Source organism: Bemisia tabaci, unplaced genomic scaffold, assembly GCF_918797505.1.
Source record: "Bemisia tabaci unplaced genomic scaffold, PGI_BMITA_v3".
Taxonomy (NCBI): Eukaryota; Metazoa; Arthropoda; class Insecta; order Hemiptera; family Aleyrodidae; genus Bemisia; species Bemisia tabaci.
The window spans coordinates 103,299-120,523 of record NW_027311736.1 but is presented as its reverse complement, the minus strand read 5'-3'; the positions used below and the strand labels follow the sequence as shown (position 1 = coordinate 120,523).

General features: G+C 38.7%; 2 protein-coding genes across 3 annotated transcripts in view; both read right to left on the bottom strand.

The window, feature by feature from the left end:
* LOC109031247 (neuroligin-1) overlaps positions 1-17,225 on the bottom strand; it is a 239,331-nt gene that overhangs the window by 190,114 nt on the left and 31,992 nt on the right. The window lies entirely within an intron of this gene.
* LOC109031250 (uncharacterized) lies at positions 798-12,711 on the bottom strand. Of its 2 annotated transcripts, none has more exons than XM_019042667.2 (2): positions 12,371-12,585; positions 798-4,764 (listed from the first exon to the last, which is right to left on the bottom strand). In XM_019042667.2, the coding sequence occupies exons 1-2, from the start codon at positions 12,444-12,446 to the stop codon at positions 4,226-4,228; spliced, it is 615 nt and encodes a 204-aa protein (XP_018898212.2). In that variant the 5' UTR covers positions 12,447-12,585; the 3' UTR covers positions 798-4,225. The 2 variants fall into 2 exon arrangements, with proteins under 2 accessions (XP_018898212.2, XP_018898213.2); XM_019042668.2 differs by lacking the exon at positions 798-4,764 and adding an exon at positions 4,771-8,552 and having other exon boundaries at positions 12,371-12,711.

The following is a 17,225-nucleotide window of genomic DNA, read 5'->3' as shown; positions in this document are numbered from 1 at the left end:
ACTCCTGGCTCATTTTAGAAACAGCATATGTGCCATTAGTTTCCCCATGCAGAAATTTGCTTTCACGGAAGAGCCAGAGATAGTGGTTCCTTATTACAAAATGTAATCCAAATTATATCAAGAAACCTTCGCATGTAAATAAAGAATCAGTCTGATTTTTTCATATTTAAAACGGAGTTTTCTCCCGAGTGTGTGCGAAAAACAATAATGAACAAAAAATCAACCCCCAAAAAGAAATTTTTAAACTGAAAGTCCACTCGTTATTTTGTCGCGTAAGTTCCGGAATAAATAAGCAAGTAAATAAATAAATCTTCGGAGGGTCCTCGCGGAGATTGGCGAAGAAGTAGGAGAATTGAGAGAGCGGGTGGTGGTCGTGCTTCGACTTCAAACAAGCCAACGATCTCGACAATATTTACATTCTTAGTTGATATTGGTCTTCCCGTTGTCAAATCGTAAACGCGAAAATTGATCCAGAGTCTGATCAATGTCCGTTTTCCAGGGAAAATCGGCATCCTAGAGGTTCTCGTCCGCATGGCTCGGTTGCCGATTTTCTACACGAGGATTTTTCCCTCCTCCTCTTCTTCTTATTCTATTCTTTTGTTGTTCGCCTTCTCGTTGTTTTTATTTTTATTGTTGTTGAAGAAATCAAAGTGAATCCAAATATTGTACTTTTAAAAATGATAATATCCTATTCCTACCGCACAGACAAGATGGAGTCTACACCTGCAATCTACTTTTAAAGCAAATTATTATTTTTTATATATAATTTTAAATCATTATTATTATTATTGATTTTCCCCTTCTTACTACTATTTCAAATATCACGCGAGTTGTAATCCTGCGCTTTCAGATAGAACCCATCCGAATCACTCCCTCCTTCACAGCCAGCCCAATGCAACCATTGTTTGAGACCATCAAAATCCATTCAAACTATTTCGACCCTTATAATCTAGGCTAAAACTAAGCTATGGAAAGAAAAAACAGCTTGATACCAATAATAATGTGTCCATATTAAATTAGATCTATGATAAAATGACAAATCCATTAGGACGGTATTTAACGAATATTTACTGAGTATTCTGCCGTGCAACGCAAAAACGGCGTAAACGCCATTTTTAGTTTTTTGGAAACAATGTATCATAGCAGAAAAAATTGTCAACCTTGGGACAATGTTCTAACAGAATTCTTTCGCAAATACTATGGAGAACTTAACCTGAATATTTGAGGTTGCATGGGTAAAACAGTTTTTATTTTATAAAGTGTTAAGTTCCAAAAAAGGCGGGAAAATCTTGATGGATTTACGGCGTTCTTGCTTAGCACAGCAGTATTTTATCAGTAATTTTTAAAAGCTGAATTAGCACTCCTAAAAGAAATCTTGCCACCATAATCGCGCGAGATCGATTTTTGCGAGAATCGAGTCATTTCTTCTGATACTGAGAAAAAACGCGGTATGAGACTTCGGCCGTTGCCAAATTTCCTTCGAATAAATAATAATTTTTGAGGAGCTTTAGTTGTCGTTTTCTTCCGATATCTTGGAGAATTTTATGCACCGTTTATTCTGAAGTATATCTAGAAATTTCGGAGGGAGAATTTTAACGGCTTCGCGCATTAATGTATTTGTATCACATGGACTAGATTTCACAACGAGTTCGTACAACGTTCTTCCTTGGCACAGTAGAGCTCCTCCCTTGTCATAAAATAGTCTGCATCAAGTAAGCTTTTACCGCTTACAATTAGTATGAAAAAAGTGTTCTTATACATCCATATTTCGGTGGTATTTGAAATGTGATCTTGGATACAGGTTTTAACTCGGTCCAGTAGAAGCTTTGACTAAGTTTCTGACAACTAATGCTCGGAATTTAAGTCTCCACGCACTGAGCGCATAAGCGGTTCCAGGAAGGTTCCTGTGCGTTCCGCTGAACCCTCAAGCTGGAGTGGAAAGCTGACACAACAAACATTATAAAAATTGCGTTTCATTCAAACAATTTTATTCAAAAATAACTGAAAATGTGAACTACACGAATAGAGATCCATAGTTTTTCTATGAATGATTATTTAATTGTTTTATTACCTCCAGGAATAAGTATTTGAAAAAACCTGGAGTAAATGGGCCTCTAGACGTGATGTGTATGGAATTAAAGCACAAACATTTTATCCCTTCAAATTTTCGTAAGGAAAATAACCACCTGACGAAAAGCCTGGAAATCAACTCCGTTACAAAATTATAAGTTTTTACTGTTAACATTGGTTAAATGTCAATATTAAAAGTGACGTCATTTGTATAATCTGAATTTCATTTGATCCGTGTTGAAAATGTTTGTTCGGATCCCGCTCAGGAGCTGATTCTCGAATTTCCCGTGGTGTAAATTGTTTTCTACAGATTTTTTTCTTTATTTTTTTCTTCAATTCTTTTTTTAAAGTAAAAACTTAGGAGACTACAATATTCACAAAGTATTAACCTTAATAATCTTAACTAACGGAACATTTTAATCAGGAATTTTGTTTTGTCCAGCTCAGACCCTGTCCAGTGGCGCTTTATGAAAAAGGGCAAAATTCACTATTTACATTCGAAGTCATTGGAGCCACGATCTCAGAAAGGAACAATCATCGATGCCACGTTGACTCACAGTTTTGAGACAACGAGGTTTGAAGCTGGATGATCAAACTGGACCTTCCAGGAGACAAAACGTTCAATCTGACACTCTGAACTTTTAGTCCGTCTTGAGCACAAATTAAACTTCAAAAATAGTTTTGAAGAGCTTCAAAATTTTAAACTTCAAATTTATGTTCAGAATTTGTTAAAACAGCTACCTGGAGGAACTAAACTTTCAAAACTTTCGGAGGATTTCCTCCAAACTCCCACATGCGCACCAATACATCGTCACCTTCCAGCCAAAGTATCACACGCGCCATGCGATGTTTAAAAATTTCCGCCGCCATTCTATTTTTTTACAAATAAATTTTGCAACTAAGCTGTCCGAAAATTTCGCTGAAATTTTTTCTGTGCTGCTGATAAAATGCAGTGAAATTCTCAAACAGATTCAACCAACAATTTCTGTGTAGAAAAATAAAATAGCGGCGGAAGTTTTGAAACGTCGCATGGTGCTTGTGATACTTTGGCCGGACGCTGACGATACATCGACGGCGTAAGTCCGCAGCCACATATCTCGTTTGCGGTATTTGAGAATCTCCGCCTCTGTATGAACGGTTGGTTGGTAGCAGTGGCGTGGCGTGAATTGCGATTTATCGATTGTTATGCCGTTTAAACATATGGTAAAGAATCGATTATTAAGGTGTTCGCTGCGAACACCCTTTCTATCGATCCTTTTCCATAGAGTTAAATGGCATAACAATCGATATATCGCAATTCACGCCACGCCACTAGTTGGTAGATACGTTTATTTGGTGCTTTTAAACAATTGAGCCATCAACACCTTAGAGGAGAGATCAAAATAGTGTAGTACAGAATTTAAAAATTTAAAAAGTAGGGGTCACAAAAGGGTAGTACACAAAATTAAAAGTAGGGACAAGGAAAGAATACATTAAATTTGGAGATTAATTCGTTTGAAAAAGAGAGGGATTTCACGAAAATACTTTGAAAGGATGGTATGGAGATCAGAAAGTGGAGGAAAAATTTTGGATCTTGATTGTTGATATGTAGGGCAAGTCAATAAAACATGTTCAACTGAGAGGGGGACATTACAAGAGATGCAGGTTGGGGGTTTATGTATGTATGTAGTTAGCTAGTTAACAGAGAATTTGGAAAATGGGTTGTGTATGTATGTATGTAAGGGTGTATGTATGTATGTATAAGCCGCTTTTACGGCGCGCTAGGGCGCTCTGCGACGCCTACCCACCACAGGAATCGGTCGTGGTACCCCTTGCTACGAAAACAAGACGATGTCTCGGTACACATGGAATCAACGGAGAGATCGACCAAACGAGAGATCCTCCGGATCAGCTTGCGGAGGAGCTCTGCCTCTATATTGTTATTTTAAAGGAGAACAAATTGACATCATCCCTCGAAGCTTTTGCAGAATTTTCTTCGCACAGAGAAGAGAAATCACGGCAGTTTTAAAGAATTGCCGTAGTAGTTTTCAGTTTAAACAATAAAATATGATAGGAAGTCTGCAACATCGCAAACCGAGATACGTGGATGCGGGCTTACAGCGCGGATATGCCCAGTGCTTTCTTGGAATCCACAAGCTCGAGGGGTTGAGATCACCTACCGCTTATTCGTAGACTTGGTCTTAGATGATTTGGGCTCATAGACCTTGATCTTGACACCGGCGCCAGTGGTATCAGAAACTTTTAAGTGCCGGCATATATCACCTTGGCAATATAAAGTAATATGTTCTGGGTTACCAGTTTTTTCATCAATCTTAAAGTATTCCTCTTTTTTCTTTGCGTTGATGGTTGATTGTTGAGCGTTGTGGTTCGCAGTGAGGATATTCATAACGTCCTTGCCTGAGTAGAAAGTAATACTTCTGAGATCTCCTAATCTCATTTTCCCGTAACCGATGTAAATTAGTTTCATGAACCTCTGAAATTTTGGCTTGGTTAAATTATGCTTTTTCAGATAATCCTTGAACAGAGGGGTGCTGGGACAGGAGCACCAGAAGCCGCCGTACCTGACCACGCCATTCGAGACTGGTTTCAAGAGGTCGGTGTCACCGTACTTGAAGAACCCGTCACGAACGAAGCATTTTTCTTGGCACTTGATCGTATCCCATCTCTGCGGCCTGCCAGGGAAGAACGCCAAAACTGGAAAATACGGCGGGAAACCAAAGTTAATAAGGGACTCAGGCTTTTCAAAAACGAACGAACAAGAAAATTGCCATGGAGGCACAGTCCAGTGCCTCAGTTGTTACAGTGGGTCTACACCGGGAGCGAAATATCGATACATCGAACAAACTCTAGGAAATAACCGGTCTCACTTCGCACTTTTGGCTAAAAAAGGAATCGATGAAGCCATTTCAGCTGTTTTCCCAAAAAGTACATTTTTTGAAACCGAAAGTATGCAAACGCGAAATATTTCTTTTGATTGGTCTAATCAAACGATTAATATCCTCTGTGCACACTCTCAGCCTCATTTGGACGTATTTCTACCAAACAGACCTATGTGCAAGTGAGAAATATGGGGTACGCTCGTTAGTTCTCTTTGCGTAAGAGTGAATGGGAATAATAAAGCGCCAGTGACGTCAGCGGCAATGATCGATCGCGAGCGCGAGGAGAGATCGTCGTCGGGGCGCTTTAACTCATGAGCCCTGTCCACAACGCTCTCTTGCCATGCCCGCGGCTCATGAGTTCCGCATTCAGTTGGCACATAGGTCTCTTTGATAGAATGTAATATCCCGCTTTTCCAATTCTTCAAAAGGAACCACGCCCTCTTTTACATTGCTTCTTACGCAGCTTCGACGAGCACACCCCATATTTCTCATCTCCACATAGGTCTGTTTGGTAGAAATACGTCCATTTAGGGGTCTACAAAGTTGGAGTTATTTTGGGGGGAAACAGTTGAGATGGACGTATTTCTACCAAACAGAGCTATGTACAGGCGGGAAAGATAGGGTGTGCTCGTTGGTCGAGGGCCGTAAGAATGAATTGGAATTATAAAGCGCCAGTGACGTCAGCGGCGAAGAAGCCGGCAAGGTTATCAATGGTCGCGCGGTTACTAACTCATGAGCCCTGTTCACAAGGCTCTTGACCCATGCCCACGGCTCATGAGTCCCGCATACAGTAGCCACAAAATTCCGCTTGACAGAGTGTAAAATCCCGCTTTTCCAAATCAGCAAACGGAACTATGTATGCGGGACTATGTAGCCGTGGGCATGGTATAAGGCCTATATGGACGTTTGCGCCTCCGATAGTTCACTTTTGTTCTTGTGAACAGCCGAGGATTGGCCTCAGGACATTTTCCTTGTACTCTCCGACTCTCACGCGGACTTTTGAGGCAAAGCTATTATTTTTTCCGCGAATAATAAAATTGTTGCTTTCAAAGACACAGATCGTGTATCAACGTCACGTAGTGGCACATCTTGCCCAGCTGGTATGGTAATTTTGACTGCAGAGTGGCTCCGCCGTGCTAAGGAAGAACGCCGTATGAGCCTTCAGACGTTGCCATGTTTCCATAGATACAAACTGAATTTACCGGGAAAATTGTGAATATTTGTTTCCAAACATTTCAGACAATTTAGTACGCAATTTAATCTAGAACATCTGAAAATTTCAAAAAAAATGAGCATGAATGTCGTCAAAAGTACATGCTTAATCAGGGAAAATTTGGCAACTCTCGAATGTTCGTACGGCGTTCTTCTTTAACACGGCAGTGCCGAAGTGTATAAACGCTGAGTTGAAGTGAATTTAATTCTGTGTATGTTATCAAGTACAATATACAATATCAGTACGCAACAAATCAAAAATAATTGACAAGCAACTTTTGAAGGACGAGGAGATAATTCGGCGATTAAGTTTAATTTTGTGCACAATAGGGCGTTATGCTGCGCGTTTAAATCCGACGATTTTGAGCCCCAAGCCTAAGGGATAGATGAATTCTATTGTGCTTTGGTCATCAATTCGATGGTTGATCAATCAATTGATAATTTCTGAATTTTAGGACATTTCTCCACAAATATCCGATTATTCATGAACAAGATGATGAACATTTCGGTGAAAAATCCACTCTTTTTGGAAAATCACATCCTCCACAGGAGAGAAAAATCTATATTTTTCAGACAAATCAGCCGTTATTACATTGCGGATTTTGCCCAAATCATTTCTTACGGCAATCTGCGTTTGAGTACTTCTGGGCGAAAGTCTCCTTGAGTGAGGAGCTTGATTTCAAAGTACTTGAGCTCATCTCTTGCATTATGATGCACTAAAATGCTGAATAAAACCTCTTAACTTCACATGTATAGTTTACTGCTTAAATTGCACTTTTCATTGAAAACAACGCGAATATTTGTAAGTGGCGAATTAGCTCCTAAGATTGAAGAGAGGAGAGCCTGAAACTTGCAAACTGGATCACTTTCTCTCTCTCTTTCTGCTGTTTTCTTTTCTTCATCTTCAATTCTTCATCCTTTCATTTCGTGTTCTCTTCCGTATTTTTCTTCGTTTGTTTCTCTTCTTCTCATTTTTCCCTCTTGGGTACTCATTTTCCAAGGGGAAAGGTATTTTCTTTTCCTTTAATATTCCCTCTTCGTGTCTTCCTCCTTCTCCTTCTCCTCCTCTTCCTCCTCCTCCTCCACATCCTCCTCCACCTCCTCTTCCACCTCCTCCTCCTCCTTCGTCTTCTTAATTAGTTTGGGAAACTACAGTTCTGTGTTAAAGACCGTATTTCATCACATAATATGTATCATTTGCATTATTCTACAGGCGGCCGTTTTTGGTCTTTGGAATGAATTACCAAAGAGAAACTCCTCAGCTTACCTCCAATTTCTTAAGGGGGGAGGGAGATGAAACAAATGACTTTTATTGTTTTATTCACAGATTTTTTACTTGTAGTCTCCTTTTTCAAAAACTTTTCAACGAAAATTTGCCTATTTTGCAATGCAAAAGTTGGTGACAGTTGAAATTTTAAAATTTTAATTGATAATGTGGTTTATTCTTGACATTAGAAAACGGGTTTAGAGATATCACGTTTTAAATTTTGAAGAGCCGAAACTTACAAAACACCTCACTTGCTCTTCATCATAATTGCGCAACTAATGCTGGAAGAAAATATGAACACTTGGGTGGGAAAAAAAATTCTCAATACATGGCGAACTGGGTATTTATTTTTTCCAAATCCCACTGATATGAGAGCGACAACGTTTTTGGAGTCTGAATAAGATTAGTAAAACTGTCTAAATCTCGAATTCATCATTATTTGGACATCCAGTGATCCATTTGACCGATTTTCGTAACTTTTTGGACATCTCATGAAACTGATAATATAACACCACCGCGCTTCAACTTCATATTATTCATTTATTTTCAACCAAAACAAAGCACATCACTGAGCGTTCTGAGTGCCTATCGAGGGTTGACTTGCGTGGTCAAGTGTTTGACACCTACTAACTGCTCTTTCTTCGGCTTGTTCTCGATAAACTTGGACTTGGGTATATATTTTTTGACACCACTCGGAAGATCATCTACTTGCAAATCTTTGGACTTTCCATCAACCCCTAACTTAGTGATTTCATCTTCTGCTGTCATCTCCTCCCATTTTCGTTGATCTATTCCGTGCTTAATGCCATAGTTTTCCCGCCTTTTTTTGATGTATGCCAAAACGTCCTCGCCCGAGTAGAAGGTAAAAGTCCTGAGGTCTCCAAATCTGAAGCGTCCGTAGCCGAACCGAAGGAGCTTCCACAGCCTCAAGAGGGCAGGCCTCTTCATTTCATTTTTCATCATATAATGATTAAAAGCCTTTGAACTGGGGCAGGAGCACCAATAGCCAGCGAGCCTGAGCTTGCCGACGGAGACCGGCTTCACCAAATTGTCATCCCTGAAGAATCCATCACGAGCGTAGCAAGAGTATCTGCACCTATGGAGGTTCCCCTTCTCTGCCCACGCTGCAAAATTAGGCGGGAGCCCCAAGTAAATACGAGATTTTTTTAAGAATTTAATTTATTTATAGTTTTTTAAATTTATATATTTTAAGAATTTTTTTACGAATTTAATTTATGGGAATTTAGTGGATTGGAATTTTTAGTAGTTTAAATATACGTACATAAGTATGTATGTTTGTGTGTGGGAGGGTGGTGCATAGGTGTTTCAAGCATGTATATGAGTCGCTTTTACAACGCCACTGGGCGATCCATCAACGCCCTGGCGAATTTAAACAAAGGTTGTTCGGCAAATAAAATCTTAAAATTTTATTTTGAATGCCCCATGGCCATGGTTTAGCTGGGCATCCCCATGAGTGAAGCTAGTGAGAAGCCGGAGGAGAAAGAAAACATGACCTCTCCTGATAAATATGTAAGGGATTTTTCTTTAAAAAAGGGATGAAGTAGCCCTTTGACCCCCTAAAAAAAGGTTCCTAGTTCCACCTACGAGTGTCCCCTATTTTTATTTCCGGGAGGAACTCAATTCGATCCCCTTTTAAATCAACCTGTCATCTGCCATTGTTTAAACATGATACCACAAGATATGTATATTATTCTATATCTCGTCTTCTGTATTACTAAAGGTTGTTAAATATTTTCTTTACATTTGTTAATTTAATATATTTAGGCACTGTTTCATTGGTACAGCACTTAAATATTATTAACTATATTATTCTACCTCTTCTTCTGTATTACTGATGATTTACAGTGTTGATTTCATGGACGATGGTCTGCGTGGTCTCCATTATCTCATAGACAATTTCATTTCTCAAATGACCTCTTCTCGAGATTACGACTCATTTCTTCGGAATTTTTAAGGTGGTTATTAAATCCCAGCAGGGAATTGACAGCTGCCGTTTTTGGCTCTCAACCTTCAAGTACTTGAAAAAGTTTCTCCACGGCAAATTTCACTATTTAATTACACTAGGAAGGAGGGGGGATGATTACTTCACTGTCGAAGCACTTCCCGCCTCACTCGTCATGGGTTAAACTTTACTCTTATGATTTTATATTATAGAGTAACACGACTCCTCCCAGTTTTGAAGTTGTATCGCGGTAATGATACATGTAGTATTGGATGTGTAAAATTAGATTTTTCCTAGTTTTGACACTAAAAAAGCTAACTTTTTCAATGAACTTGATGCATTTTTACTATGAGCGTAAAATTGGTCGTCCATCTCCCTTTTAAGTTTGCCTCAAATACATCACACGGCCCCATGTATTTCTATTAAATAAGTAAGAAGTAGCAATACGCTTTGCGCTCATAGACAAAGGGTAACATATTTTTCGAAGAATTATCTAATTTCAGATAGAAGATCAATCTTTGGACACCAATTCAACTAATGCACCTTTATCATGTTACGCAACTTCAAAATTGAGCCAACGGTTCAAAACAGTGATGCTAATTTGAAGTACAATATGTCGTTTCAAAGACAGAAGGAAGTACCTACCTAAATTGCAACGATCCAATCACAAGATTTCAAGAGTTTTCACTGGGAATTTGTATTTTTACTGAGAATTTGTATTTTGACTAGGAATACACTTATCTGACTATAAGATTTAAGACACTATAAGACTTATTTTATTAAACGCCCAATGAATGTCTCGAGACTCACTTCAAATATCAGAGCAATTTTTGACTGAAAATGCACTGTCAATGGAAATGTCAAGCAACTGCCACCACTTTTGTAATTGCGACCACTTAAGTGAAACATTGATTATGCAATCTTGGAATGGACATGCGTTCTTTTATCTTAGAAGAATTTGCTGCATGGTAGTTTTCTATGAGATTTTCACATATAGGGACTTAATGGCAATATAGGAACCTGGCCTTTGAGAATTTGACTATGAAAGAGACTAAAAGTGGCCACAAAGAGATCCTGCAGTGACCAACTTCATTAATTTTTGCGAGAGCACCAACCATCGACTGTAATTCGAGGGTTTTTCAAAAAGGATTTTCCAGAGCTTCAGGTTTCAGTTCGGGAACAGTTCAGGGAACAGTTCGATAACCAGTGACGATGAACACTAAACCAATAGTAGATGAGGAAGAATGTTTGTCAGGAAACTGGTGTGATTTCAGGTTTAGAATATGCGTTAAATTAGTATAAGAGATAAACAGTGCTAAAGGTATCATAACAGGTGCTGTTATGCCTACTATCAGTGAATCACGTACATGGGTGGTATCAATCACAAAACTCACTGCGTAGTTCTCCAGAGGCGTTTTACTTATTTTGAGAGAGAAAATTTTAGTTTGAAATCAAGCTCTTCTCATTCGGGTTCAAAGGAGCTATAGTGAGTCGTTGTCTGATTTTAAAAATCGAAGTAATAGATCATCGTCCATTATCTTTGTCACTCTGATTTTATAATATTTTCTGTGACGTGAATATTGCGTATTGAATATTTTTCTACGCGTAAATACAGTATGTTTAAAAATGTCAGTCCCCGACTGGAAACCAGTTTTTTAAGGCTGAAAATGAAATATATGAACCGTATTGTCTCCATTGTTCAATAGTTAAGGAAATAGTATTAACTTCACGGCATCAGAGACGTTCAATCTCATCAATGGTGGCATAAGGCTCTTCCATTCGGATAAAACTTTGAGTCTAAAGTCACCGCCATCACACAAATTATTAGAGACGTTTTTTTTTTTTCTTTACTCCCATTAATATTCTTTTTTAAAAATAGAACAGAGTTGAACATTTTGAAATCACACCCAGGAAGTACGAATTTCTGTGGTTTCATCGAGAATGCAGAAATATTATTTTATTATAGAAAGGATTCAAGTAAGATGAAGACTTAGAAGCAGCTGATACTAGTGCATATTTAAGGGCATCTCATGGAAATTTTTAAAATTAAAATGTCAAACCGAGCCGGAATTATGACATAAAAATTATTCGTGAAAAAAAAATGAAAATCAGCTGCGCACTGTTTGTTTTGGACCCCTATGCTTGGGGCTCAAAATCGTCGGCTTGAAATGCAACTCTGTGCCCTCTTTGGGCATACAAATATACTAAAAGTTCGCAACTTCATTCGGGGAGAGGGGATTCTGTAGACGAACCGGGTTCCGAGTTTCCGACTCAACCTCACATAAATCGCTCGTCGGAAATAATTTCTTTAGTAGACTGAGGTCTCCAGTTCTGTGCGGAATCGCCACGTTCATTTCATGAATGGGTTTTGTGAGGTTGAGTGCTGTAAAAGAAGTAACTCACCTATGCCTACTCAATGCTGCGCTTTTCATGACTGCTATAAGACGAACACTTATGTCACCTATAACTCTTCTGTTCATCAGTTTGTTGACTTGATTAATTACTTTGATATTAATTTTTACCTGATATTCTTATCTACCTTTAGGAAGTACTAAACATTTTTTTTAAAATTGACTGAATACTTAACACCTGCATACTTTTCACGCTTTTCATGCACTCTTATAAGGATGGACAACTCTCCAGAATGCAACGGTACTATGTAACGATTTATTGGAATAAAAAATGCATCTCTGACACTTTAATTTTTTTTCTTTTTTTTAAAAAAAATACTAAACCCTAAAATTTTAAATTCTAAATGTTAATCTCCGTCTTATTTCAGTATCTCTTAAAAACTTGTAAAAAAATGTTTAATTCCAAAACTGAAATAAAATTCATGGAAAAAAATTATTAGGTGTTAATTTAACCAGCAATTTTGAAGTAGATGTTTTACCTTAACATTAACCTGATCGATTATATTAAATAATTCATCTAGCGTAATGCGTTTAAAATATCCATAAAAGGCTGTTTGTGACAAGTTACCTGAATTTTTCTGCCCGACGAACAGAACGAACAGTAAAAAGAGACTACACGATGTGCTAAACCAAGGTCCGAACATGTCTGGATCGGTTGAATGACAGGATGCTGAATTACTTGAGGGAGTCCGCTTCACCCGGACTTTTGCTCGTACATGACGCTTTCAGCGGCCTTGAATGTCACAAAAGCTGACGTGTCGAGCATGGAGCACCGTGCGTCAGTCTCGGGACGATCTACGTTCCGACAACCTGGATGAGTAAGTTTCTCGATAGTTAAAAGCTCAGAGTTGACTTGCGCACTATTATTACCGCTAGGCTGAGCAAAAAACAGGGTTTTTATTGGACGTTTCCTCGTTGACAGCATGGCGGTGAGTCCCAGCAGAGGTGTGGTGTGGGATCGGAAATTGGAGAGGCTGAAACCTGCCAACTACATAATTTCATCTCTGCTTCTGTTTCTGCTTCTTTATCTTTATCGTTGTCTCTACCTCCGCCTTCTTCGTGATCTCTCTTTCGTCCCCTCCTTTTTTTCATCATTTTACTTCTTCTTATCCCCGATTTCTATTTCTTCTTTTCCTTCTTCTATTTTATTTTTTGGGTAATTTTCTTCCGTCTTTTCCTTTGCTTTCCTTTTATTCCCTTTAAATATCTCCTTTGAGTCCGAATAAAAAATGATTAAAAAGGGGAGGAAACGGCTGCCTTCTTCTCCTATTGCTCTCCAAAAGTCCTCCCGATTTCTTTCTCCTCTCTTCCCCTCTATTCCTTTTTTTGTATGTATGTGTAAGTCGCTTTCACGGCGCACTTGGGTGCTCTACGACGTCTACCCGCCACAGGAATTGGTCATGGTAGAGATCATCCGGAAGCTGGCATCTCTCCATCTCTTCCTTCTTTTACTTCTTTAATACTCTTCTTCCTTTTCTATTTATACTCAATATTACCTTCTTTCTTCTTTAACTTCTTGTTCGTTCTCCTCGGAGATAAATAACCATTACCCTGAAAATGCTTATATTAGATCATAACAATAAGTTCTACCTACTTTTCTTGTTGTTATTTCAATACCACTTTAGCGGTAGCAATCCTCTCGATCCCGATGAGAAAACTGCACAGGAGGATTAAAATAATTGGACTGCATTTTGCAAAAAGGAACCAAGAGCATTCCAATGTTGCTGGGATTGTGCAATATACATGCTTTGCAATGAAATTACTAAAATAATGAAACAAATCAAATTTACATAAGGTGATTTTCGTCTTGAATTCATAGTTTTTCGAAAGTAAAGATAAAATTTGCATCGATGATCGGTTTATATTTTCAGGGTGAAGAAAGTTGCACAATCTTAGCGACACTGGAATGCTTTTGGTATTCCCTTTTTGCAAAATGCAATCCAATCGTTACCACAAAAGTAATATTGCAAGCAAAGTTGGTAGGATCTTGAATCTAGTGTGGTCAGTTGTGGAGGCAAGGATTATTTTTCTCCATGTGGGACCCGAAGTTGAGGTCATATGGATCTCTGAAGTTTTCTGATCACGCATCCGAAAACTTGAGGTCGAGCTGCCGAAGTTCGGGTCAGACATCGAGGCACTTCGGTATGTACCGGAGTACTTTAGATAAGTGACCCGAACTCAGTACTTCAGACGTCTGACCCGAACTTCGGCAGATGGACCTGAATTTTTTAGATAAGTGATCCGAAAACTTCAGAGATCCATATGACCTTAACTTCAGGTCCCACGCACGAAGTTCTTCTCTCCGTGCGCACTATCGGCTTCGTGATATTTTAATCTGGAAAACACAATTTAACACACCATTTTATTCCAGTATTGAAGCTTTATGAGAGAGCTGTCTCGGTTTTAATTGGGCGTATTTATGCTAAAATGAGCCATGTGCATAAGATTTGCGTGCAGCATAGGTCCTTTTAGCATAAATATGTCCAATTGGCTCGGGTCGGACGAGAGTTCGCTCGGTTTACCGTTCAGTTTCAAACATAACGCAAAAGGCTAGCTGCCCGCCGCTTTCGACCGAAGGTGCCAAGTCTGAGAGTTGCTTTCACAACCATTTCTTATAGTCATGTCGAAGGCAAATAGTCAAAACAGGCATTTGTCGAATGCCCAGTAAATAGTCAAATATTCTTACTTAGATTGAAATTTTGATTTTTTACCCTAATTTTAGACAAAATAATTCGTTGCCCCTTTAAGAAAGAATAATTATCCGTAAAAATATGCAGCATATTTAAACGATTTTAGGATCCTGAATGCTCATTTCTCATGAAATTTTCAGGACGCCATGAAACATAGAATTTTTAAAATTTTAACATTTAAATGTACTAAAGGCAGCCAAAAAAGAAGGAACAAGGAGATTTCGCGAATTTGAAGAGTTATTCTTCCCGAAATATTGAAAACCCGCAAACTCCTCGCCATGAATTTACAGAATTCCATAAACTGTCAAAATTTGACTACCAGTCTAGGCATTTGATAAAATGCCTGATTTGACTAATTGCCTTCGACATACATATGTCTTTTTTTTAGGAGGCTTCCTGTGATTGACATTAAGTTTGACCGAGGAGGCTTTCAGCAAGGACAATTTTCCCGACTTTTGAAGGAAATTTAACGGTACAACTGAGGGGTTTCGTCCTTGTAAGAGATTACAATGGTTTGATACTACAAGATTATAAAATGTAGAAAAAAAATCTTATGTTTGTCTCATAATTGAATACACGTATTCAATACAAATCTTATAATTTGACTACATTCTGCAATTTGGAGCTACATCTCTGGCTCATCTGCAGGAACACATGAAATTGAACATTGTGCTCCGCATGTGTACAAAGAAACTAATGGTACTTACGTTGTTTCTAAACTGAGCTACAAATTGTAGTTCTCAGTTGCAAAATGCAGTCCAATTATGGTTTCATCAACTTTTATGGTAGACTCTAACCTATATATATCTTAAAATCCACTATAATCCCAATATATTTGCATTCTTATTTTGTACTTTTATAGTAATGAATCATTATAATCCCTTCCATGGATCCATTTCCAAATAATGTTGAATTATACCCGACGAGCTCTCCAAAAATCATATTTATTAAGATTCTTTATTTTGGATCTTTTTGATCCTTCCTCAGTGGAAGAGTTGAGCTGGTTACATAACCGTGTTTTGATGCTTGATTCTTAAAGGTCAGCTAAAATAATAAGATCCTTCTGAACAGCTACTTTTTACGTTCCATATCAACCGAGATATCACGCTATGAAAATTTCGGTTCATGACGTCATTCACCGAGGTTCCTCGGTTTCTTCCTCCTTACTTTCATCCGAGTTACACGCTGAGAAACCAGTGCAAATGTGCGTCACGCTCACTAATGAAAGCAAGCTGTAAAAAAACCAAGGGTGTCTTTGCCGCGGTGTATGACTTTGAATGAATTTCGCAAAAAGGAACCAGAAGAATTGCAATGATGCTAAGATTGTGCATTTTCATAATTTGCAATGAAATTACTGAAGCTATGACAAAAATATGAAATTTACGTGGTAACTTTTGTCATAAATTTAAAGTTTTTAGCGCGAGAAAAATAGAAACTGTTAATGGATAATCAGGTTTTTCTTCCAAGACAAAAGAAGCTGCACAATCTTAGCAACAGTTGCAATGCTCCTGGTTCCTTTTCGCAAAATGCAACCCACTTCATGAATCGAATTTTTCAGAGCGCGATATCTCGGCTAATATTCAACGTAGGAAGTTGATCTTTGGACGGATTTTATTTTTTTAACTGATCCACAATATTTGAGCATGAAAACACATTTCTGAGACGATCGCAACTAACCCATATGAGGCCTTACCTCTAACAGTGGCGGATGTGAAAAATTATCTTTTCGAAACACGCTTAAAAAACTGTTTTGTTCACTCAAAAATTTAATATGTTTGGCTCTGGCATAACATACAGAGCTCGAAGGTCACATTTTCCGTATTTTCTCAAAATTTTCTCGACGCCAAAACAGTTTTTTGAATGTGTTTCAAAAAGGTAATTTTTCACATCCGCCATTGTTACATATAAGTCCTCATATCGTCACCTTCCAGGCAAAGTATCACAAGCGCCATGCGACGTTTAAAAATTTCCGCCGCCATTTTATTTTTTACAGAGAAATTGTTCAACGAAGCTGTCCGAAAATTTCACTGGATTTTCTTTGTGCTGCCGATAAAATTTAGTGAAATTTCCAAACAGATTCAACCAACAATTTCTCAGCAAAGAAATAAAATGGCGGCGGAAATTTTTAAACGTCGCATGGCGCTTGGGATACTTTGCCTGGAAGGTGACGATATATTGCCAAAGCATAGGGCCTCCAGCGGGAAAACACTGTATGAGAATAGGTCAATGAATACGACCCCAGATCTTTCAACGCCGCGTGTCTTCGCGGTTATTATTGAACGGTGCAAATGACAGGTGAAACCACAGAATAATGCTCCACCGCAGAAACCCCGATCCCTGCCGGAGGGCAACGGGAAATAATAAACGATTCCGCTTTGAATTTTAAATCGCGTCCCTCCGAAGCCGGGCCCACGTTCGCTGCCGAGGAAAACACTTTCCACGGAATTTCGGAGTCGGGTGGGTTTTGCGGTTTTTGCACGGAAGCGTCCGAACGCGGCTGCTAAAATCCTGACTTTGCCCTCATGGGCGGTACCGAAAGTCGGGCTTTATGCGACGCAACAATCGGAGCCCTGATCCCGAAAAGAGCAGTGCTGCTGCGCTATGGAAAAACGTCGTATGAACCTCCAGTCGGATTTTCAAAGGAATCTGTGAATAGTTTTTGGTAAGGAAAGTGCCATGGATCTAGGACATAGATGAAATGAATGCTATAATGTTATAGCATTTCGGTCATAT

Excerpts from the sequence above, each read along its gene's own strand:
- LOC109031250 (XM_019042668.2), bottom strand. The coding sequence starts at position 12,446 with ATGTTCGGACCTTGGTTTAGCACATCGTGTAGTCTCTTTTTACTGTTC. Across the intron at positions 8,553-12,370 it reads CGTCGGGCAGAAAAATTCAG|CGTGGGCAGAGAAGGGGAAC; the intron begins GTAACTTGTCAC and ends CTAATTTTGCAG.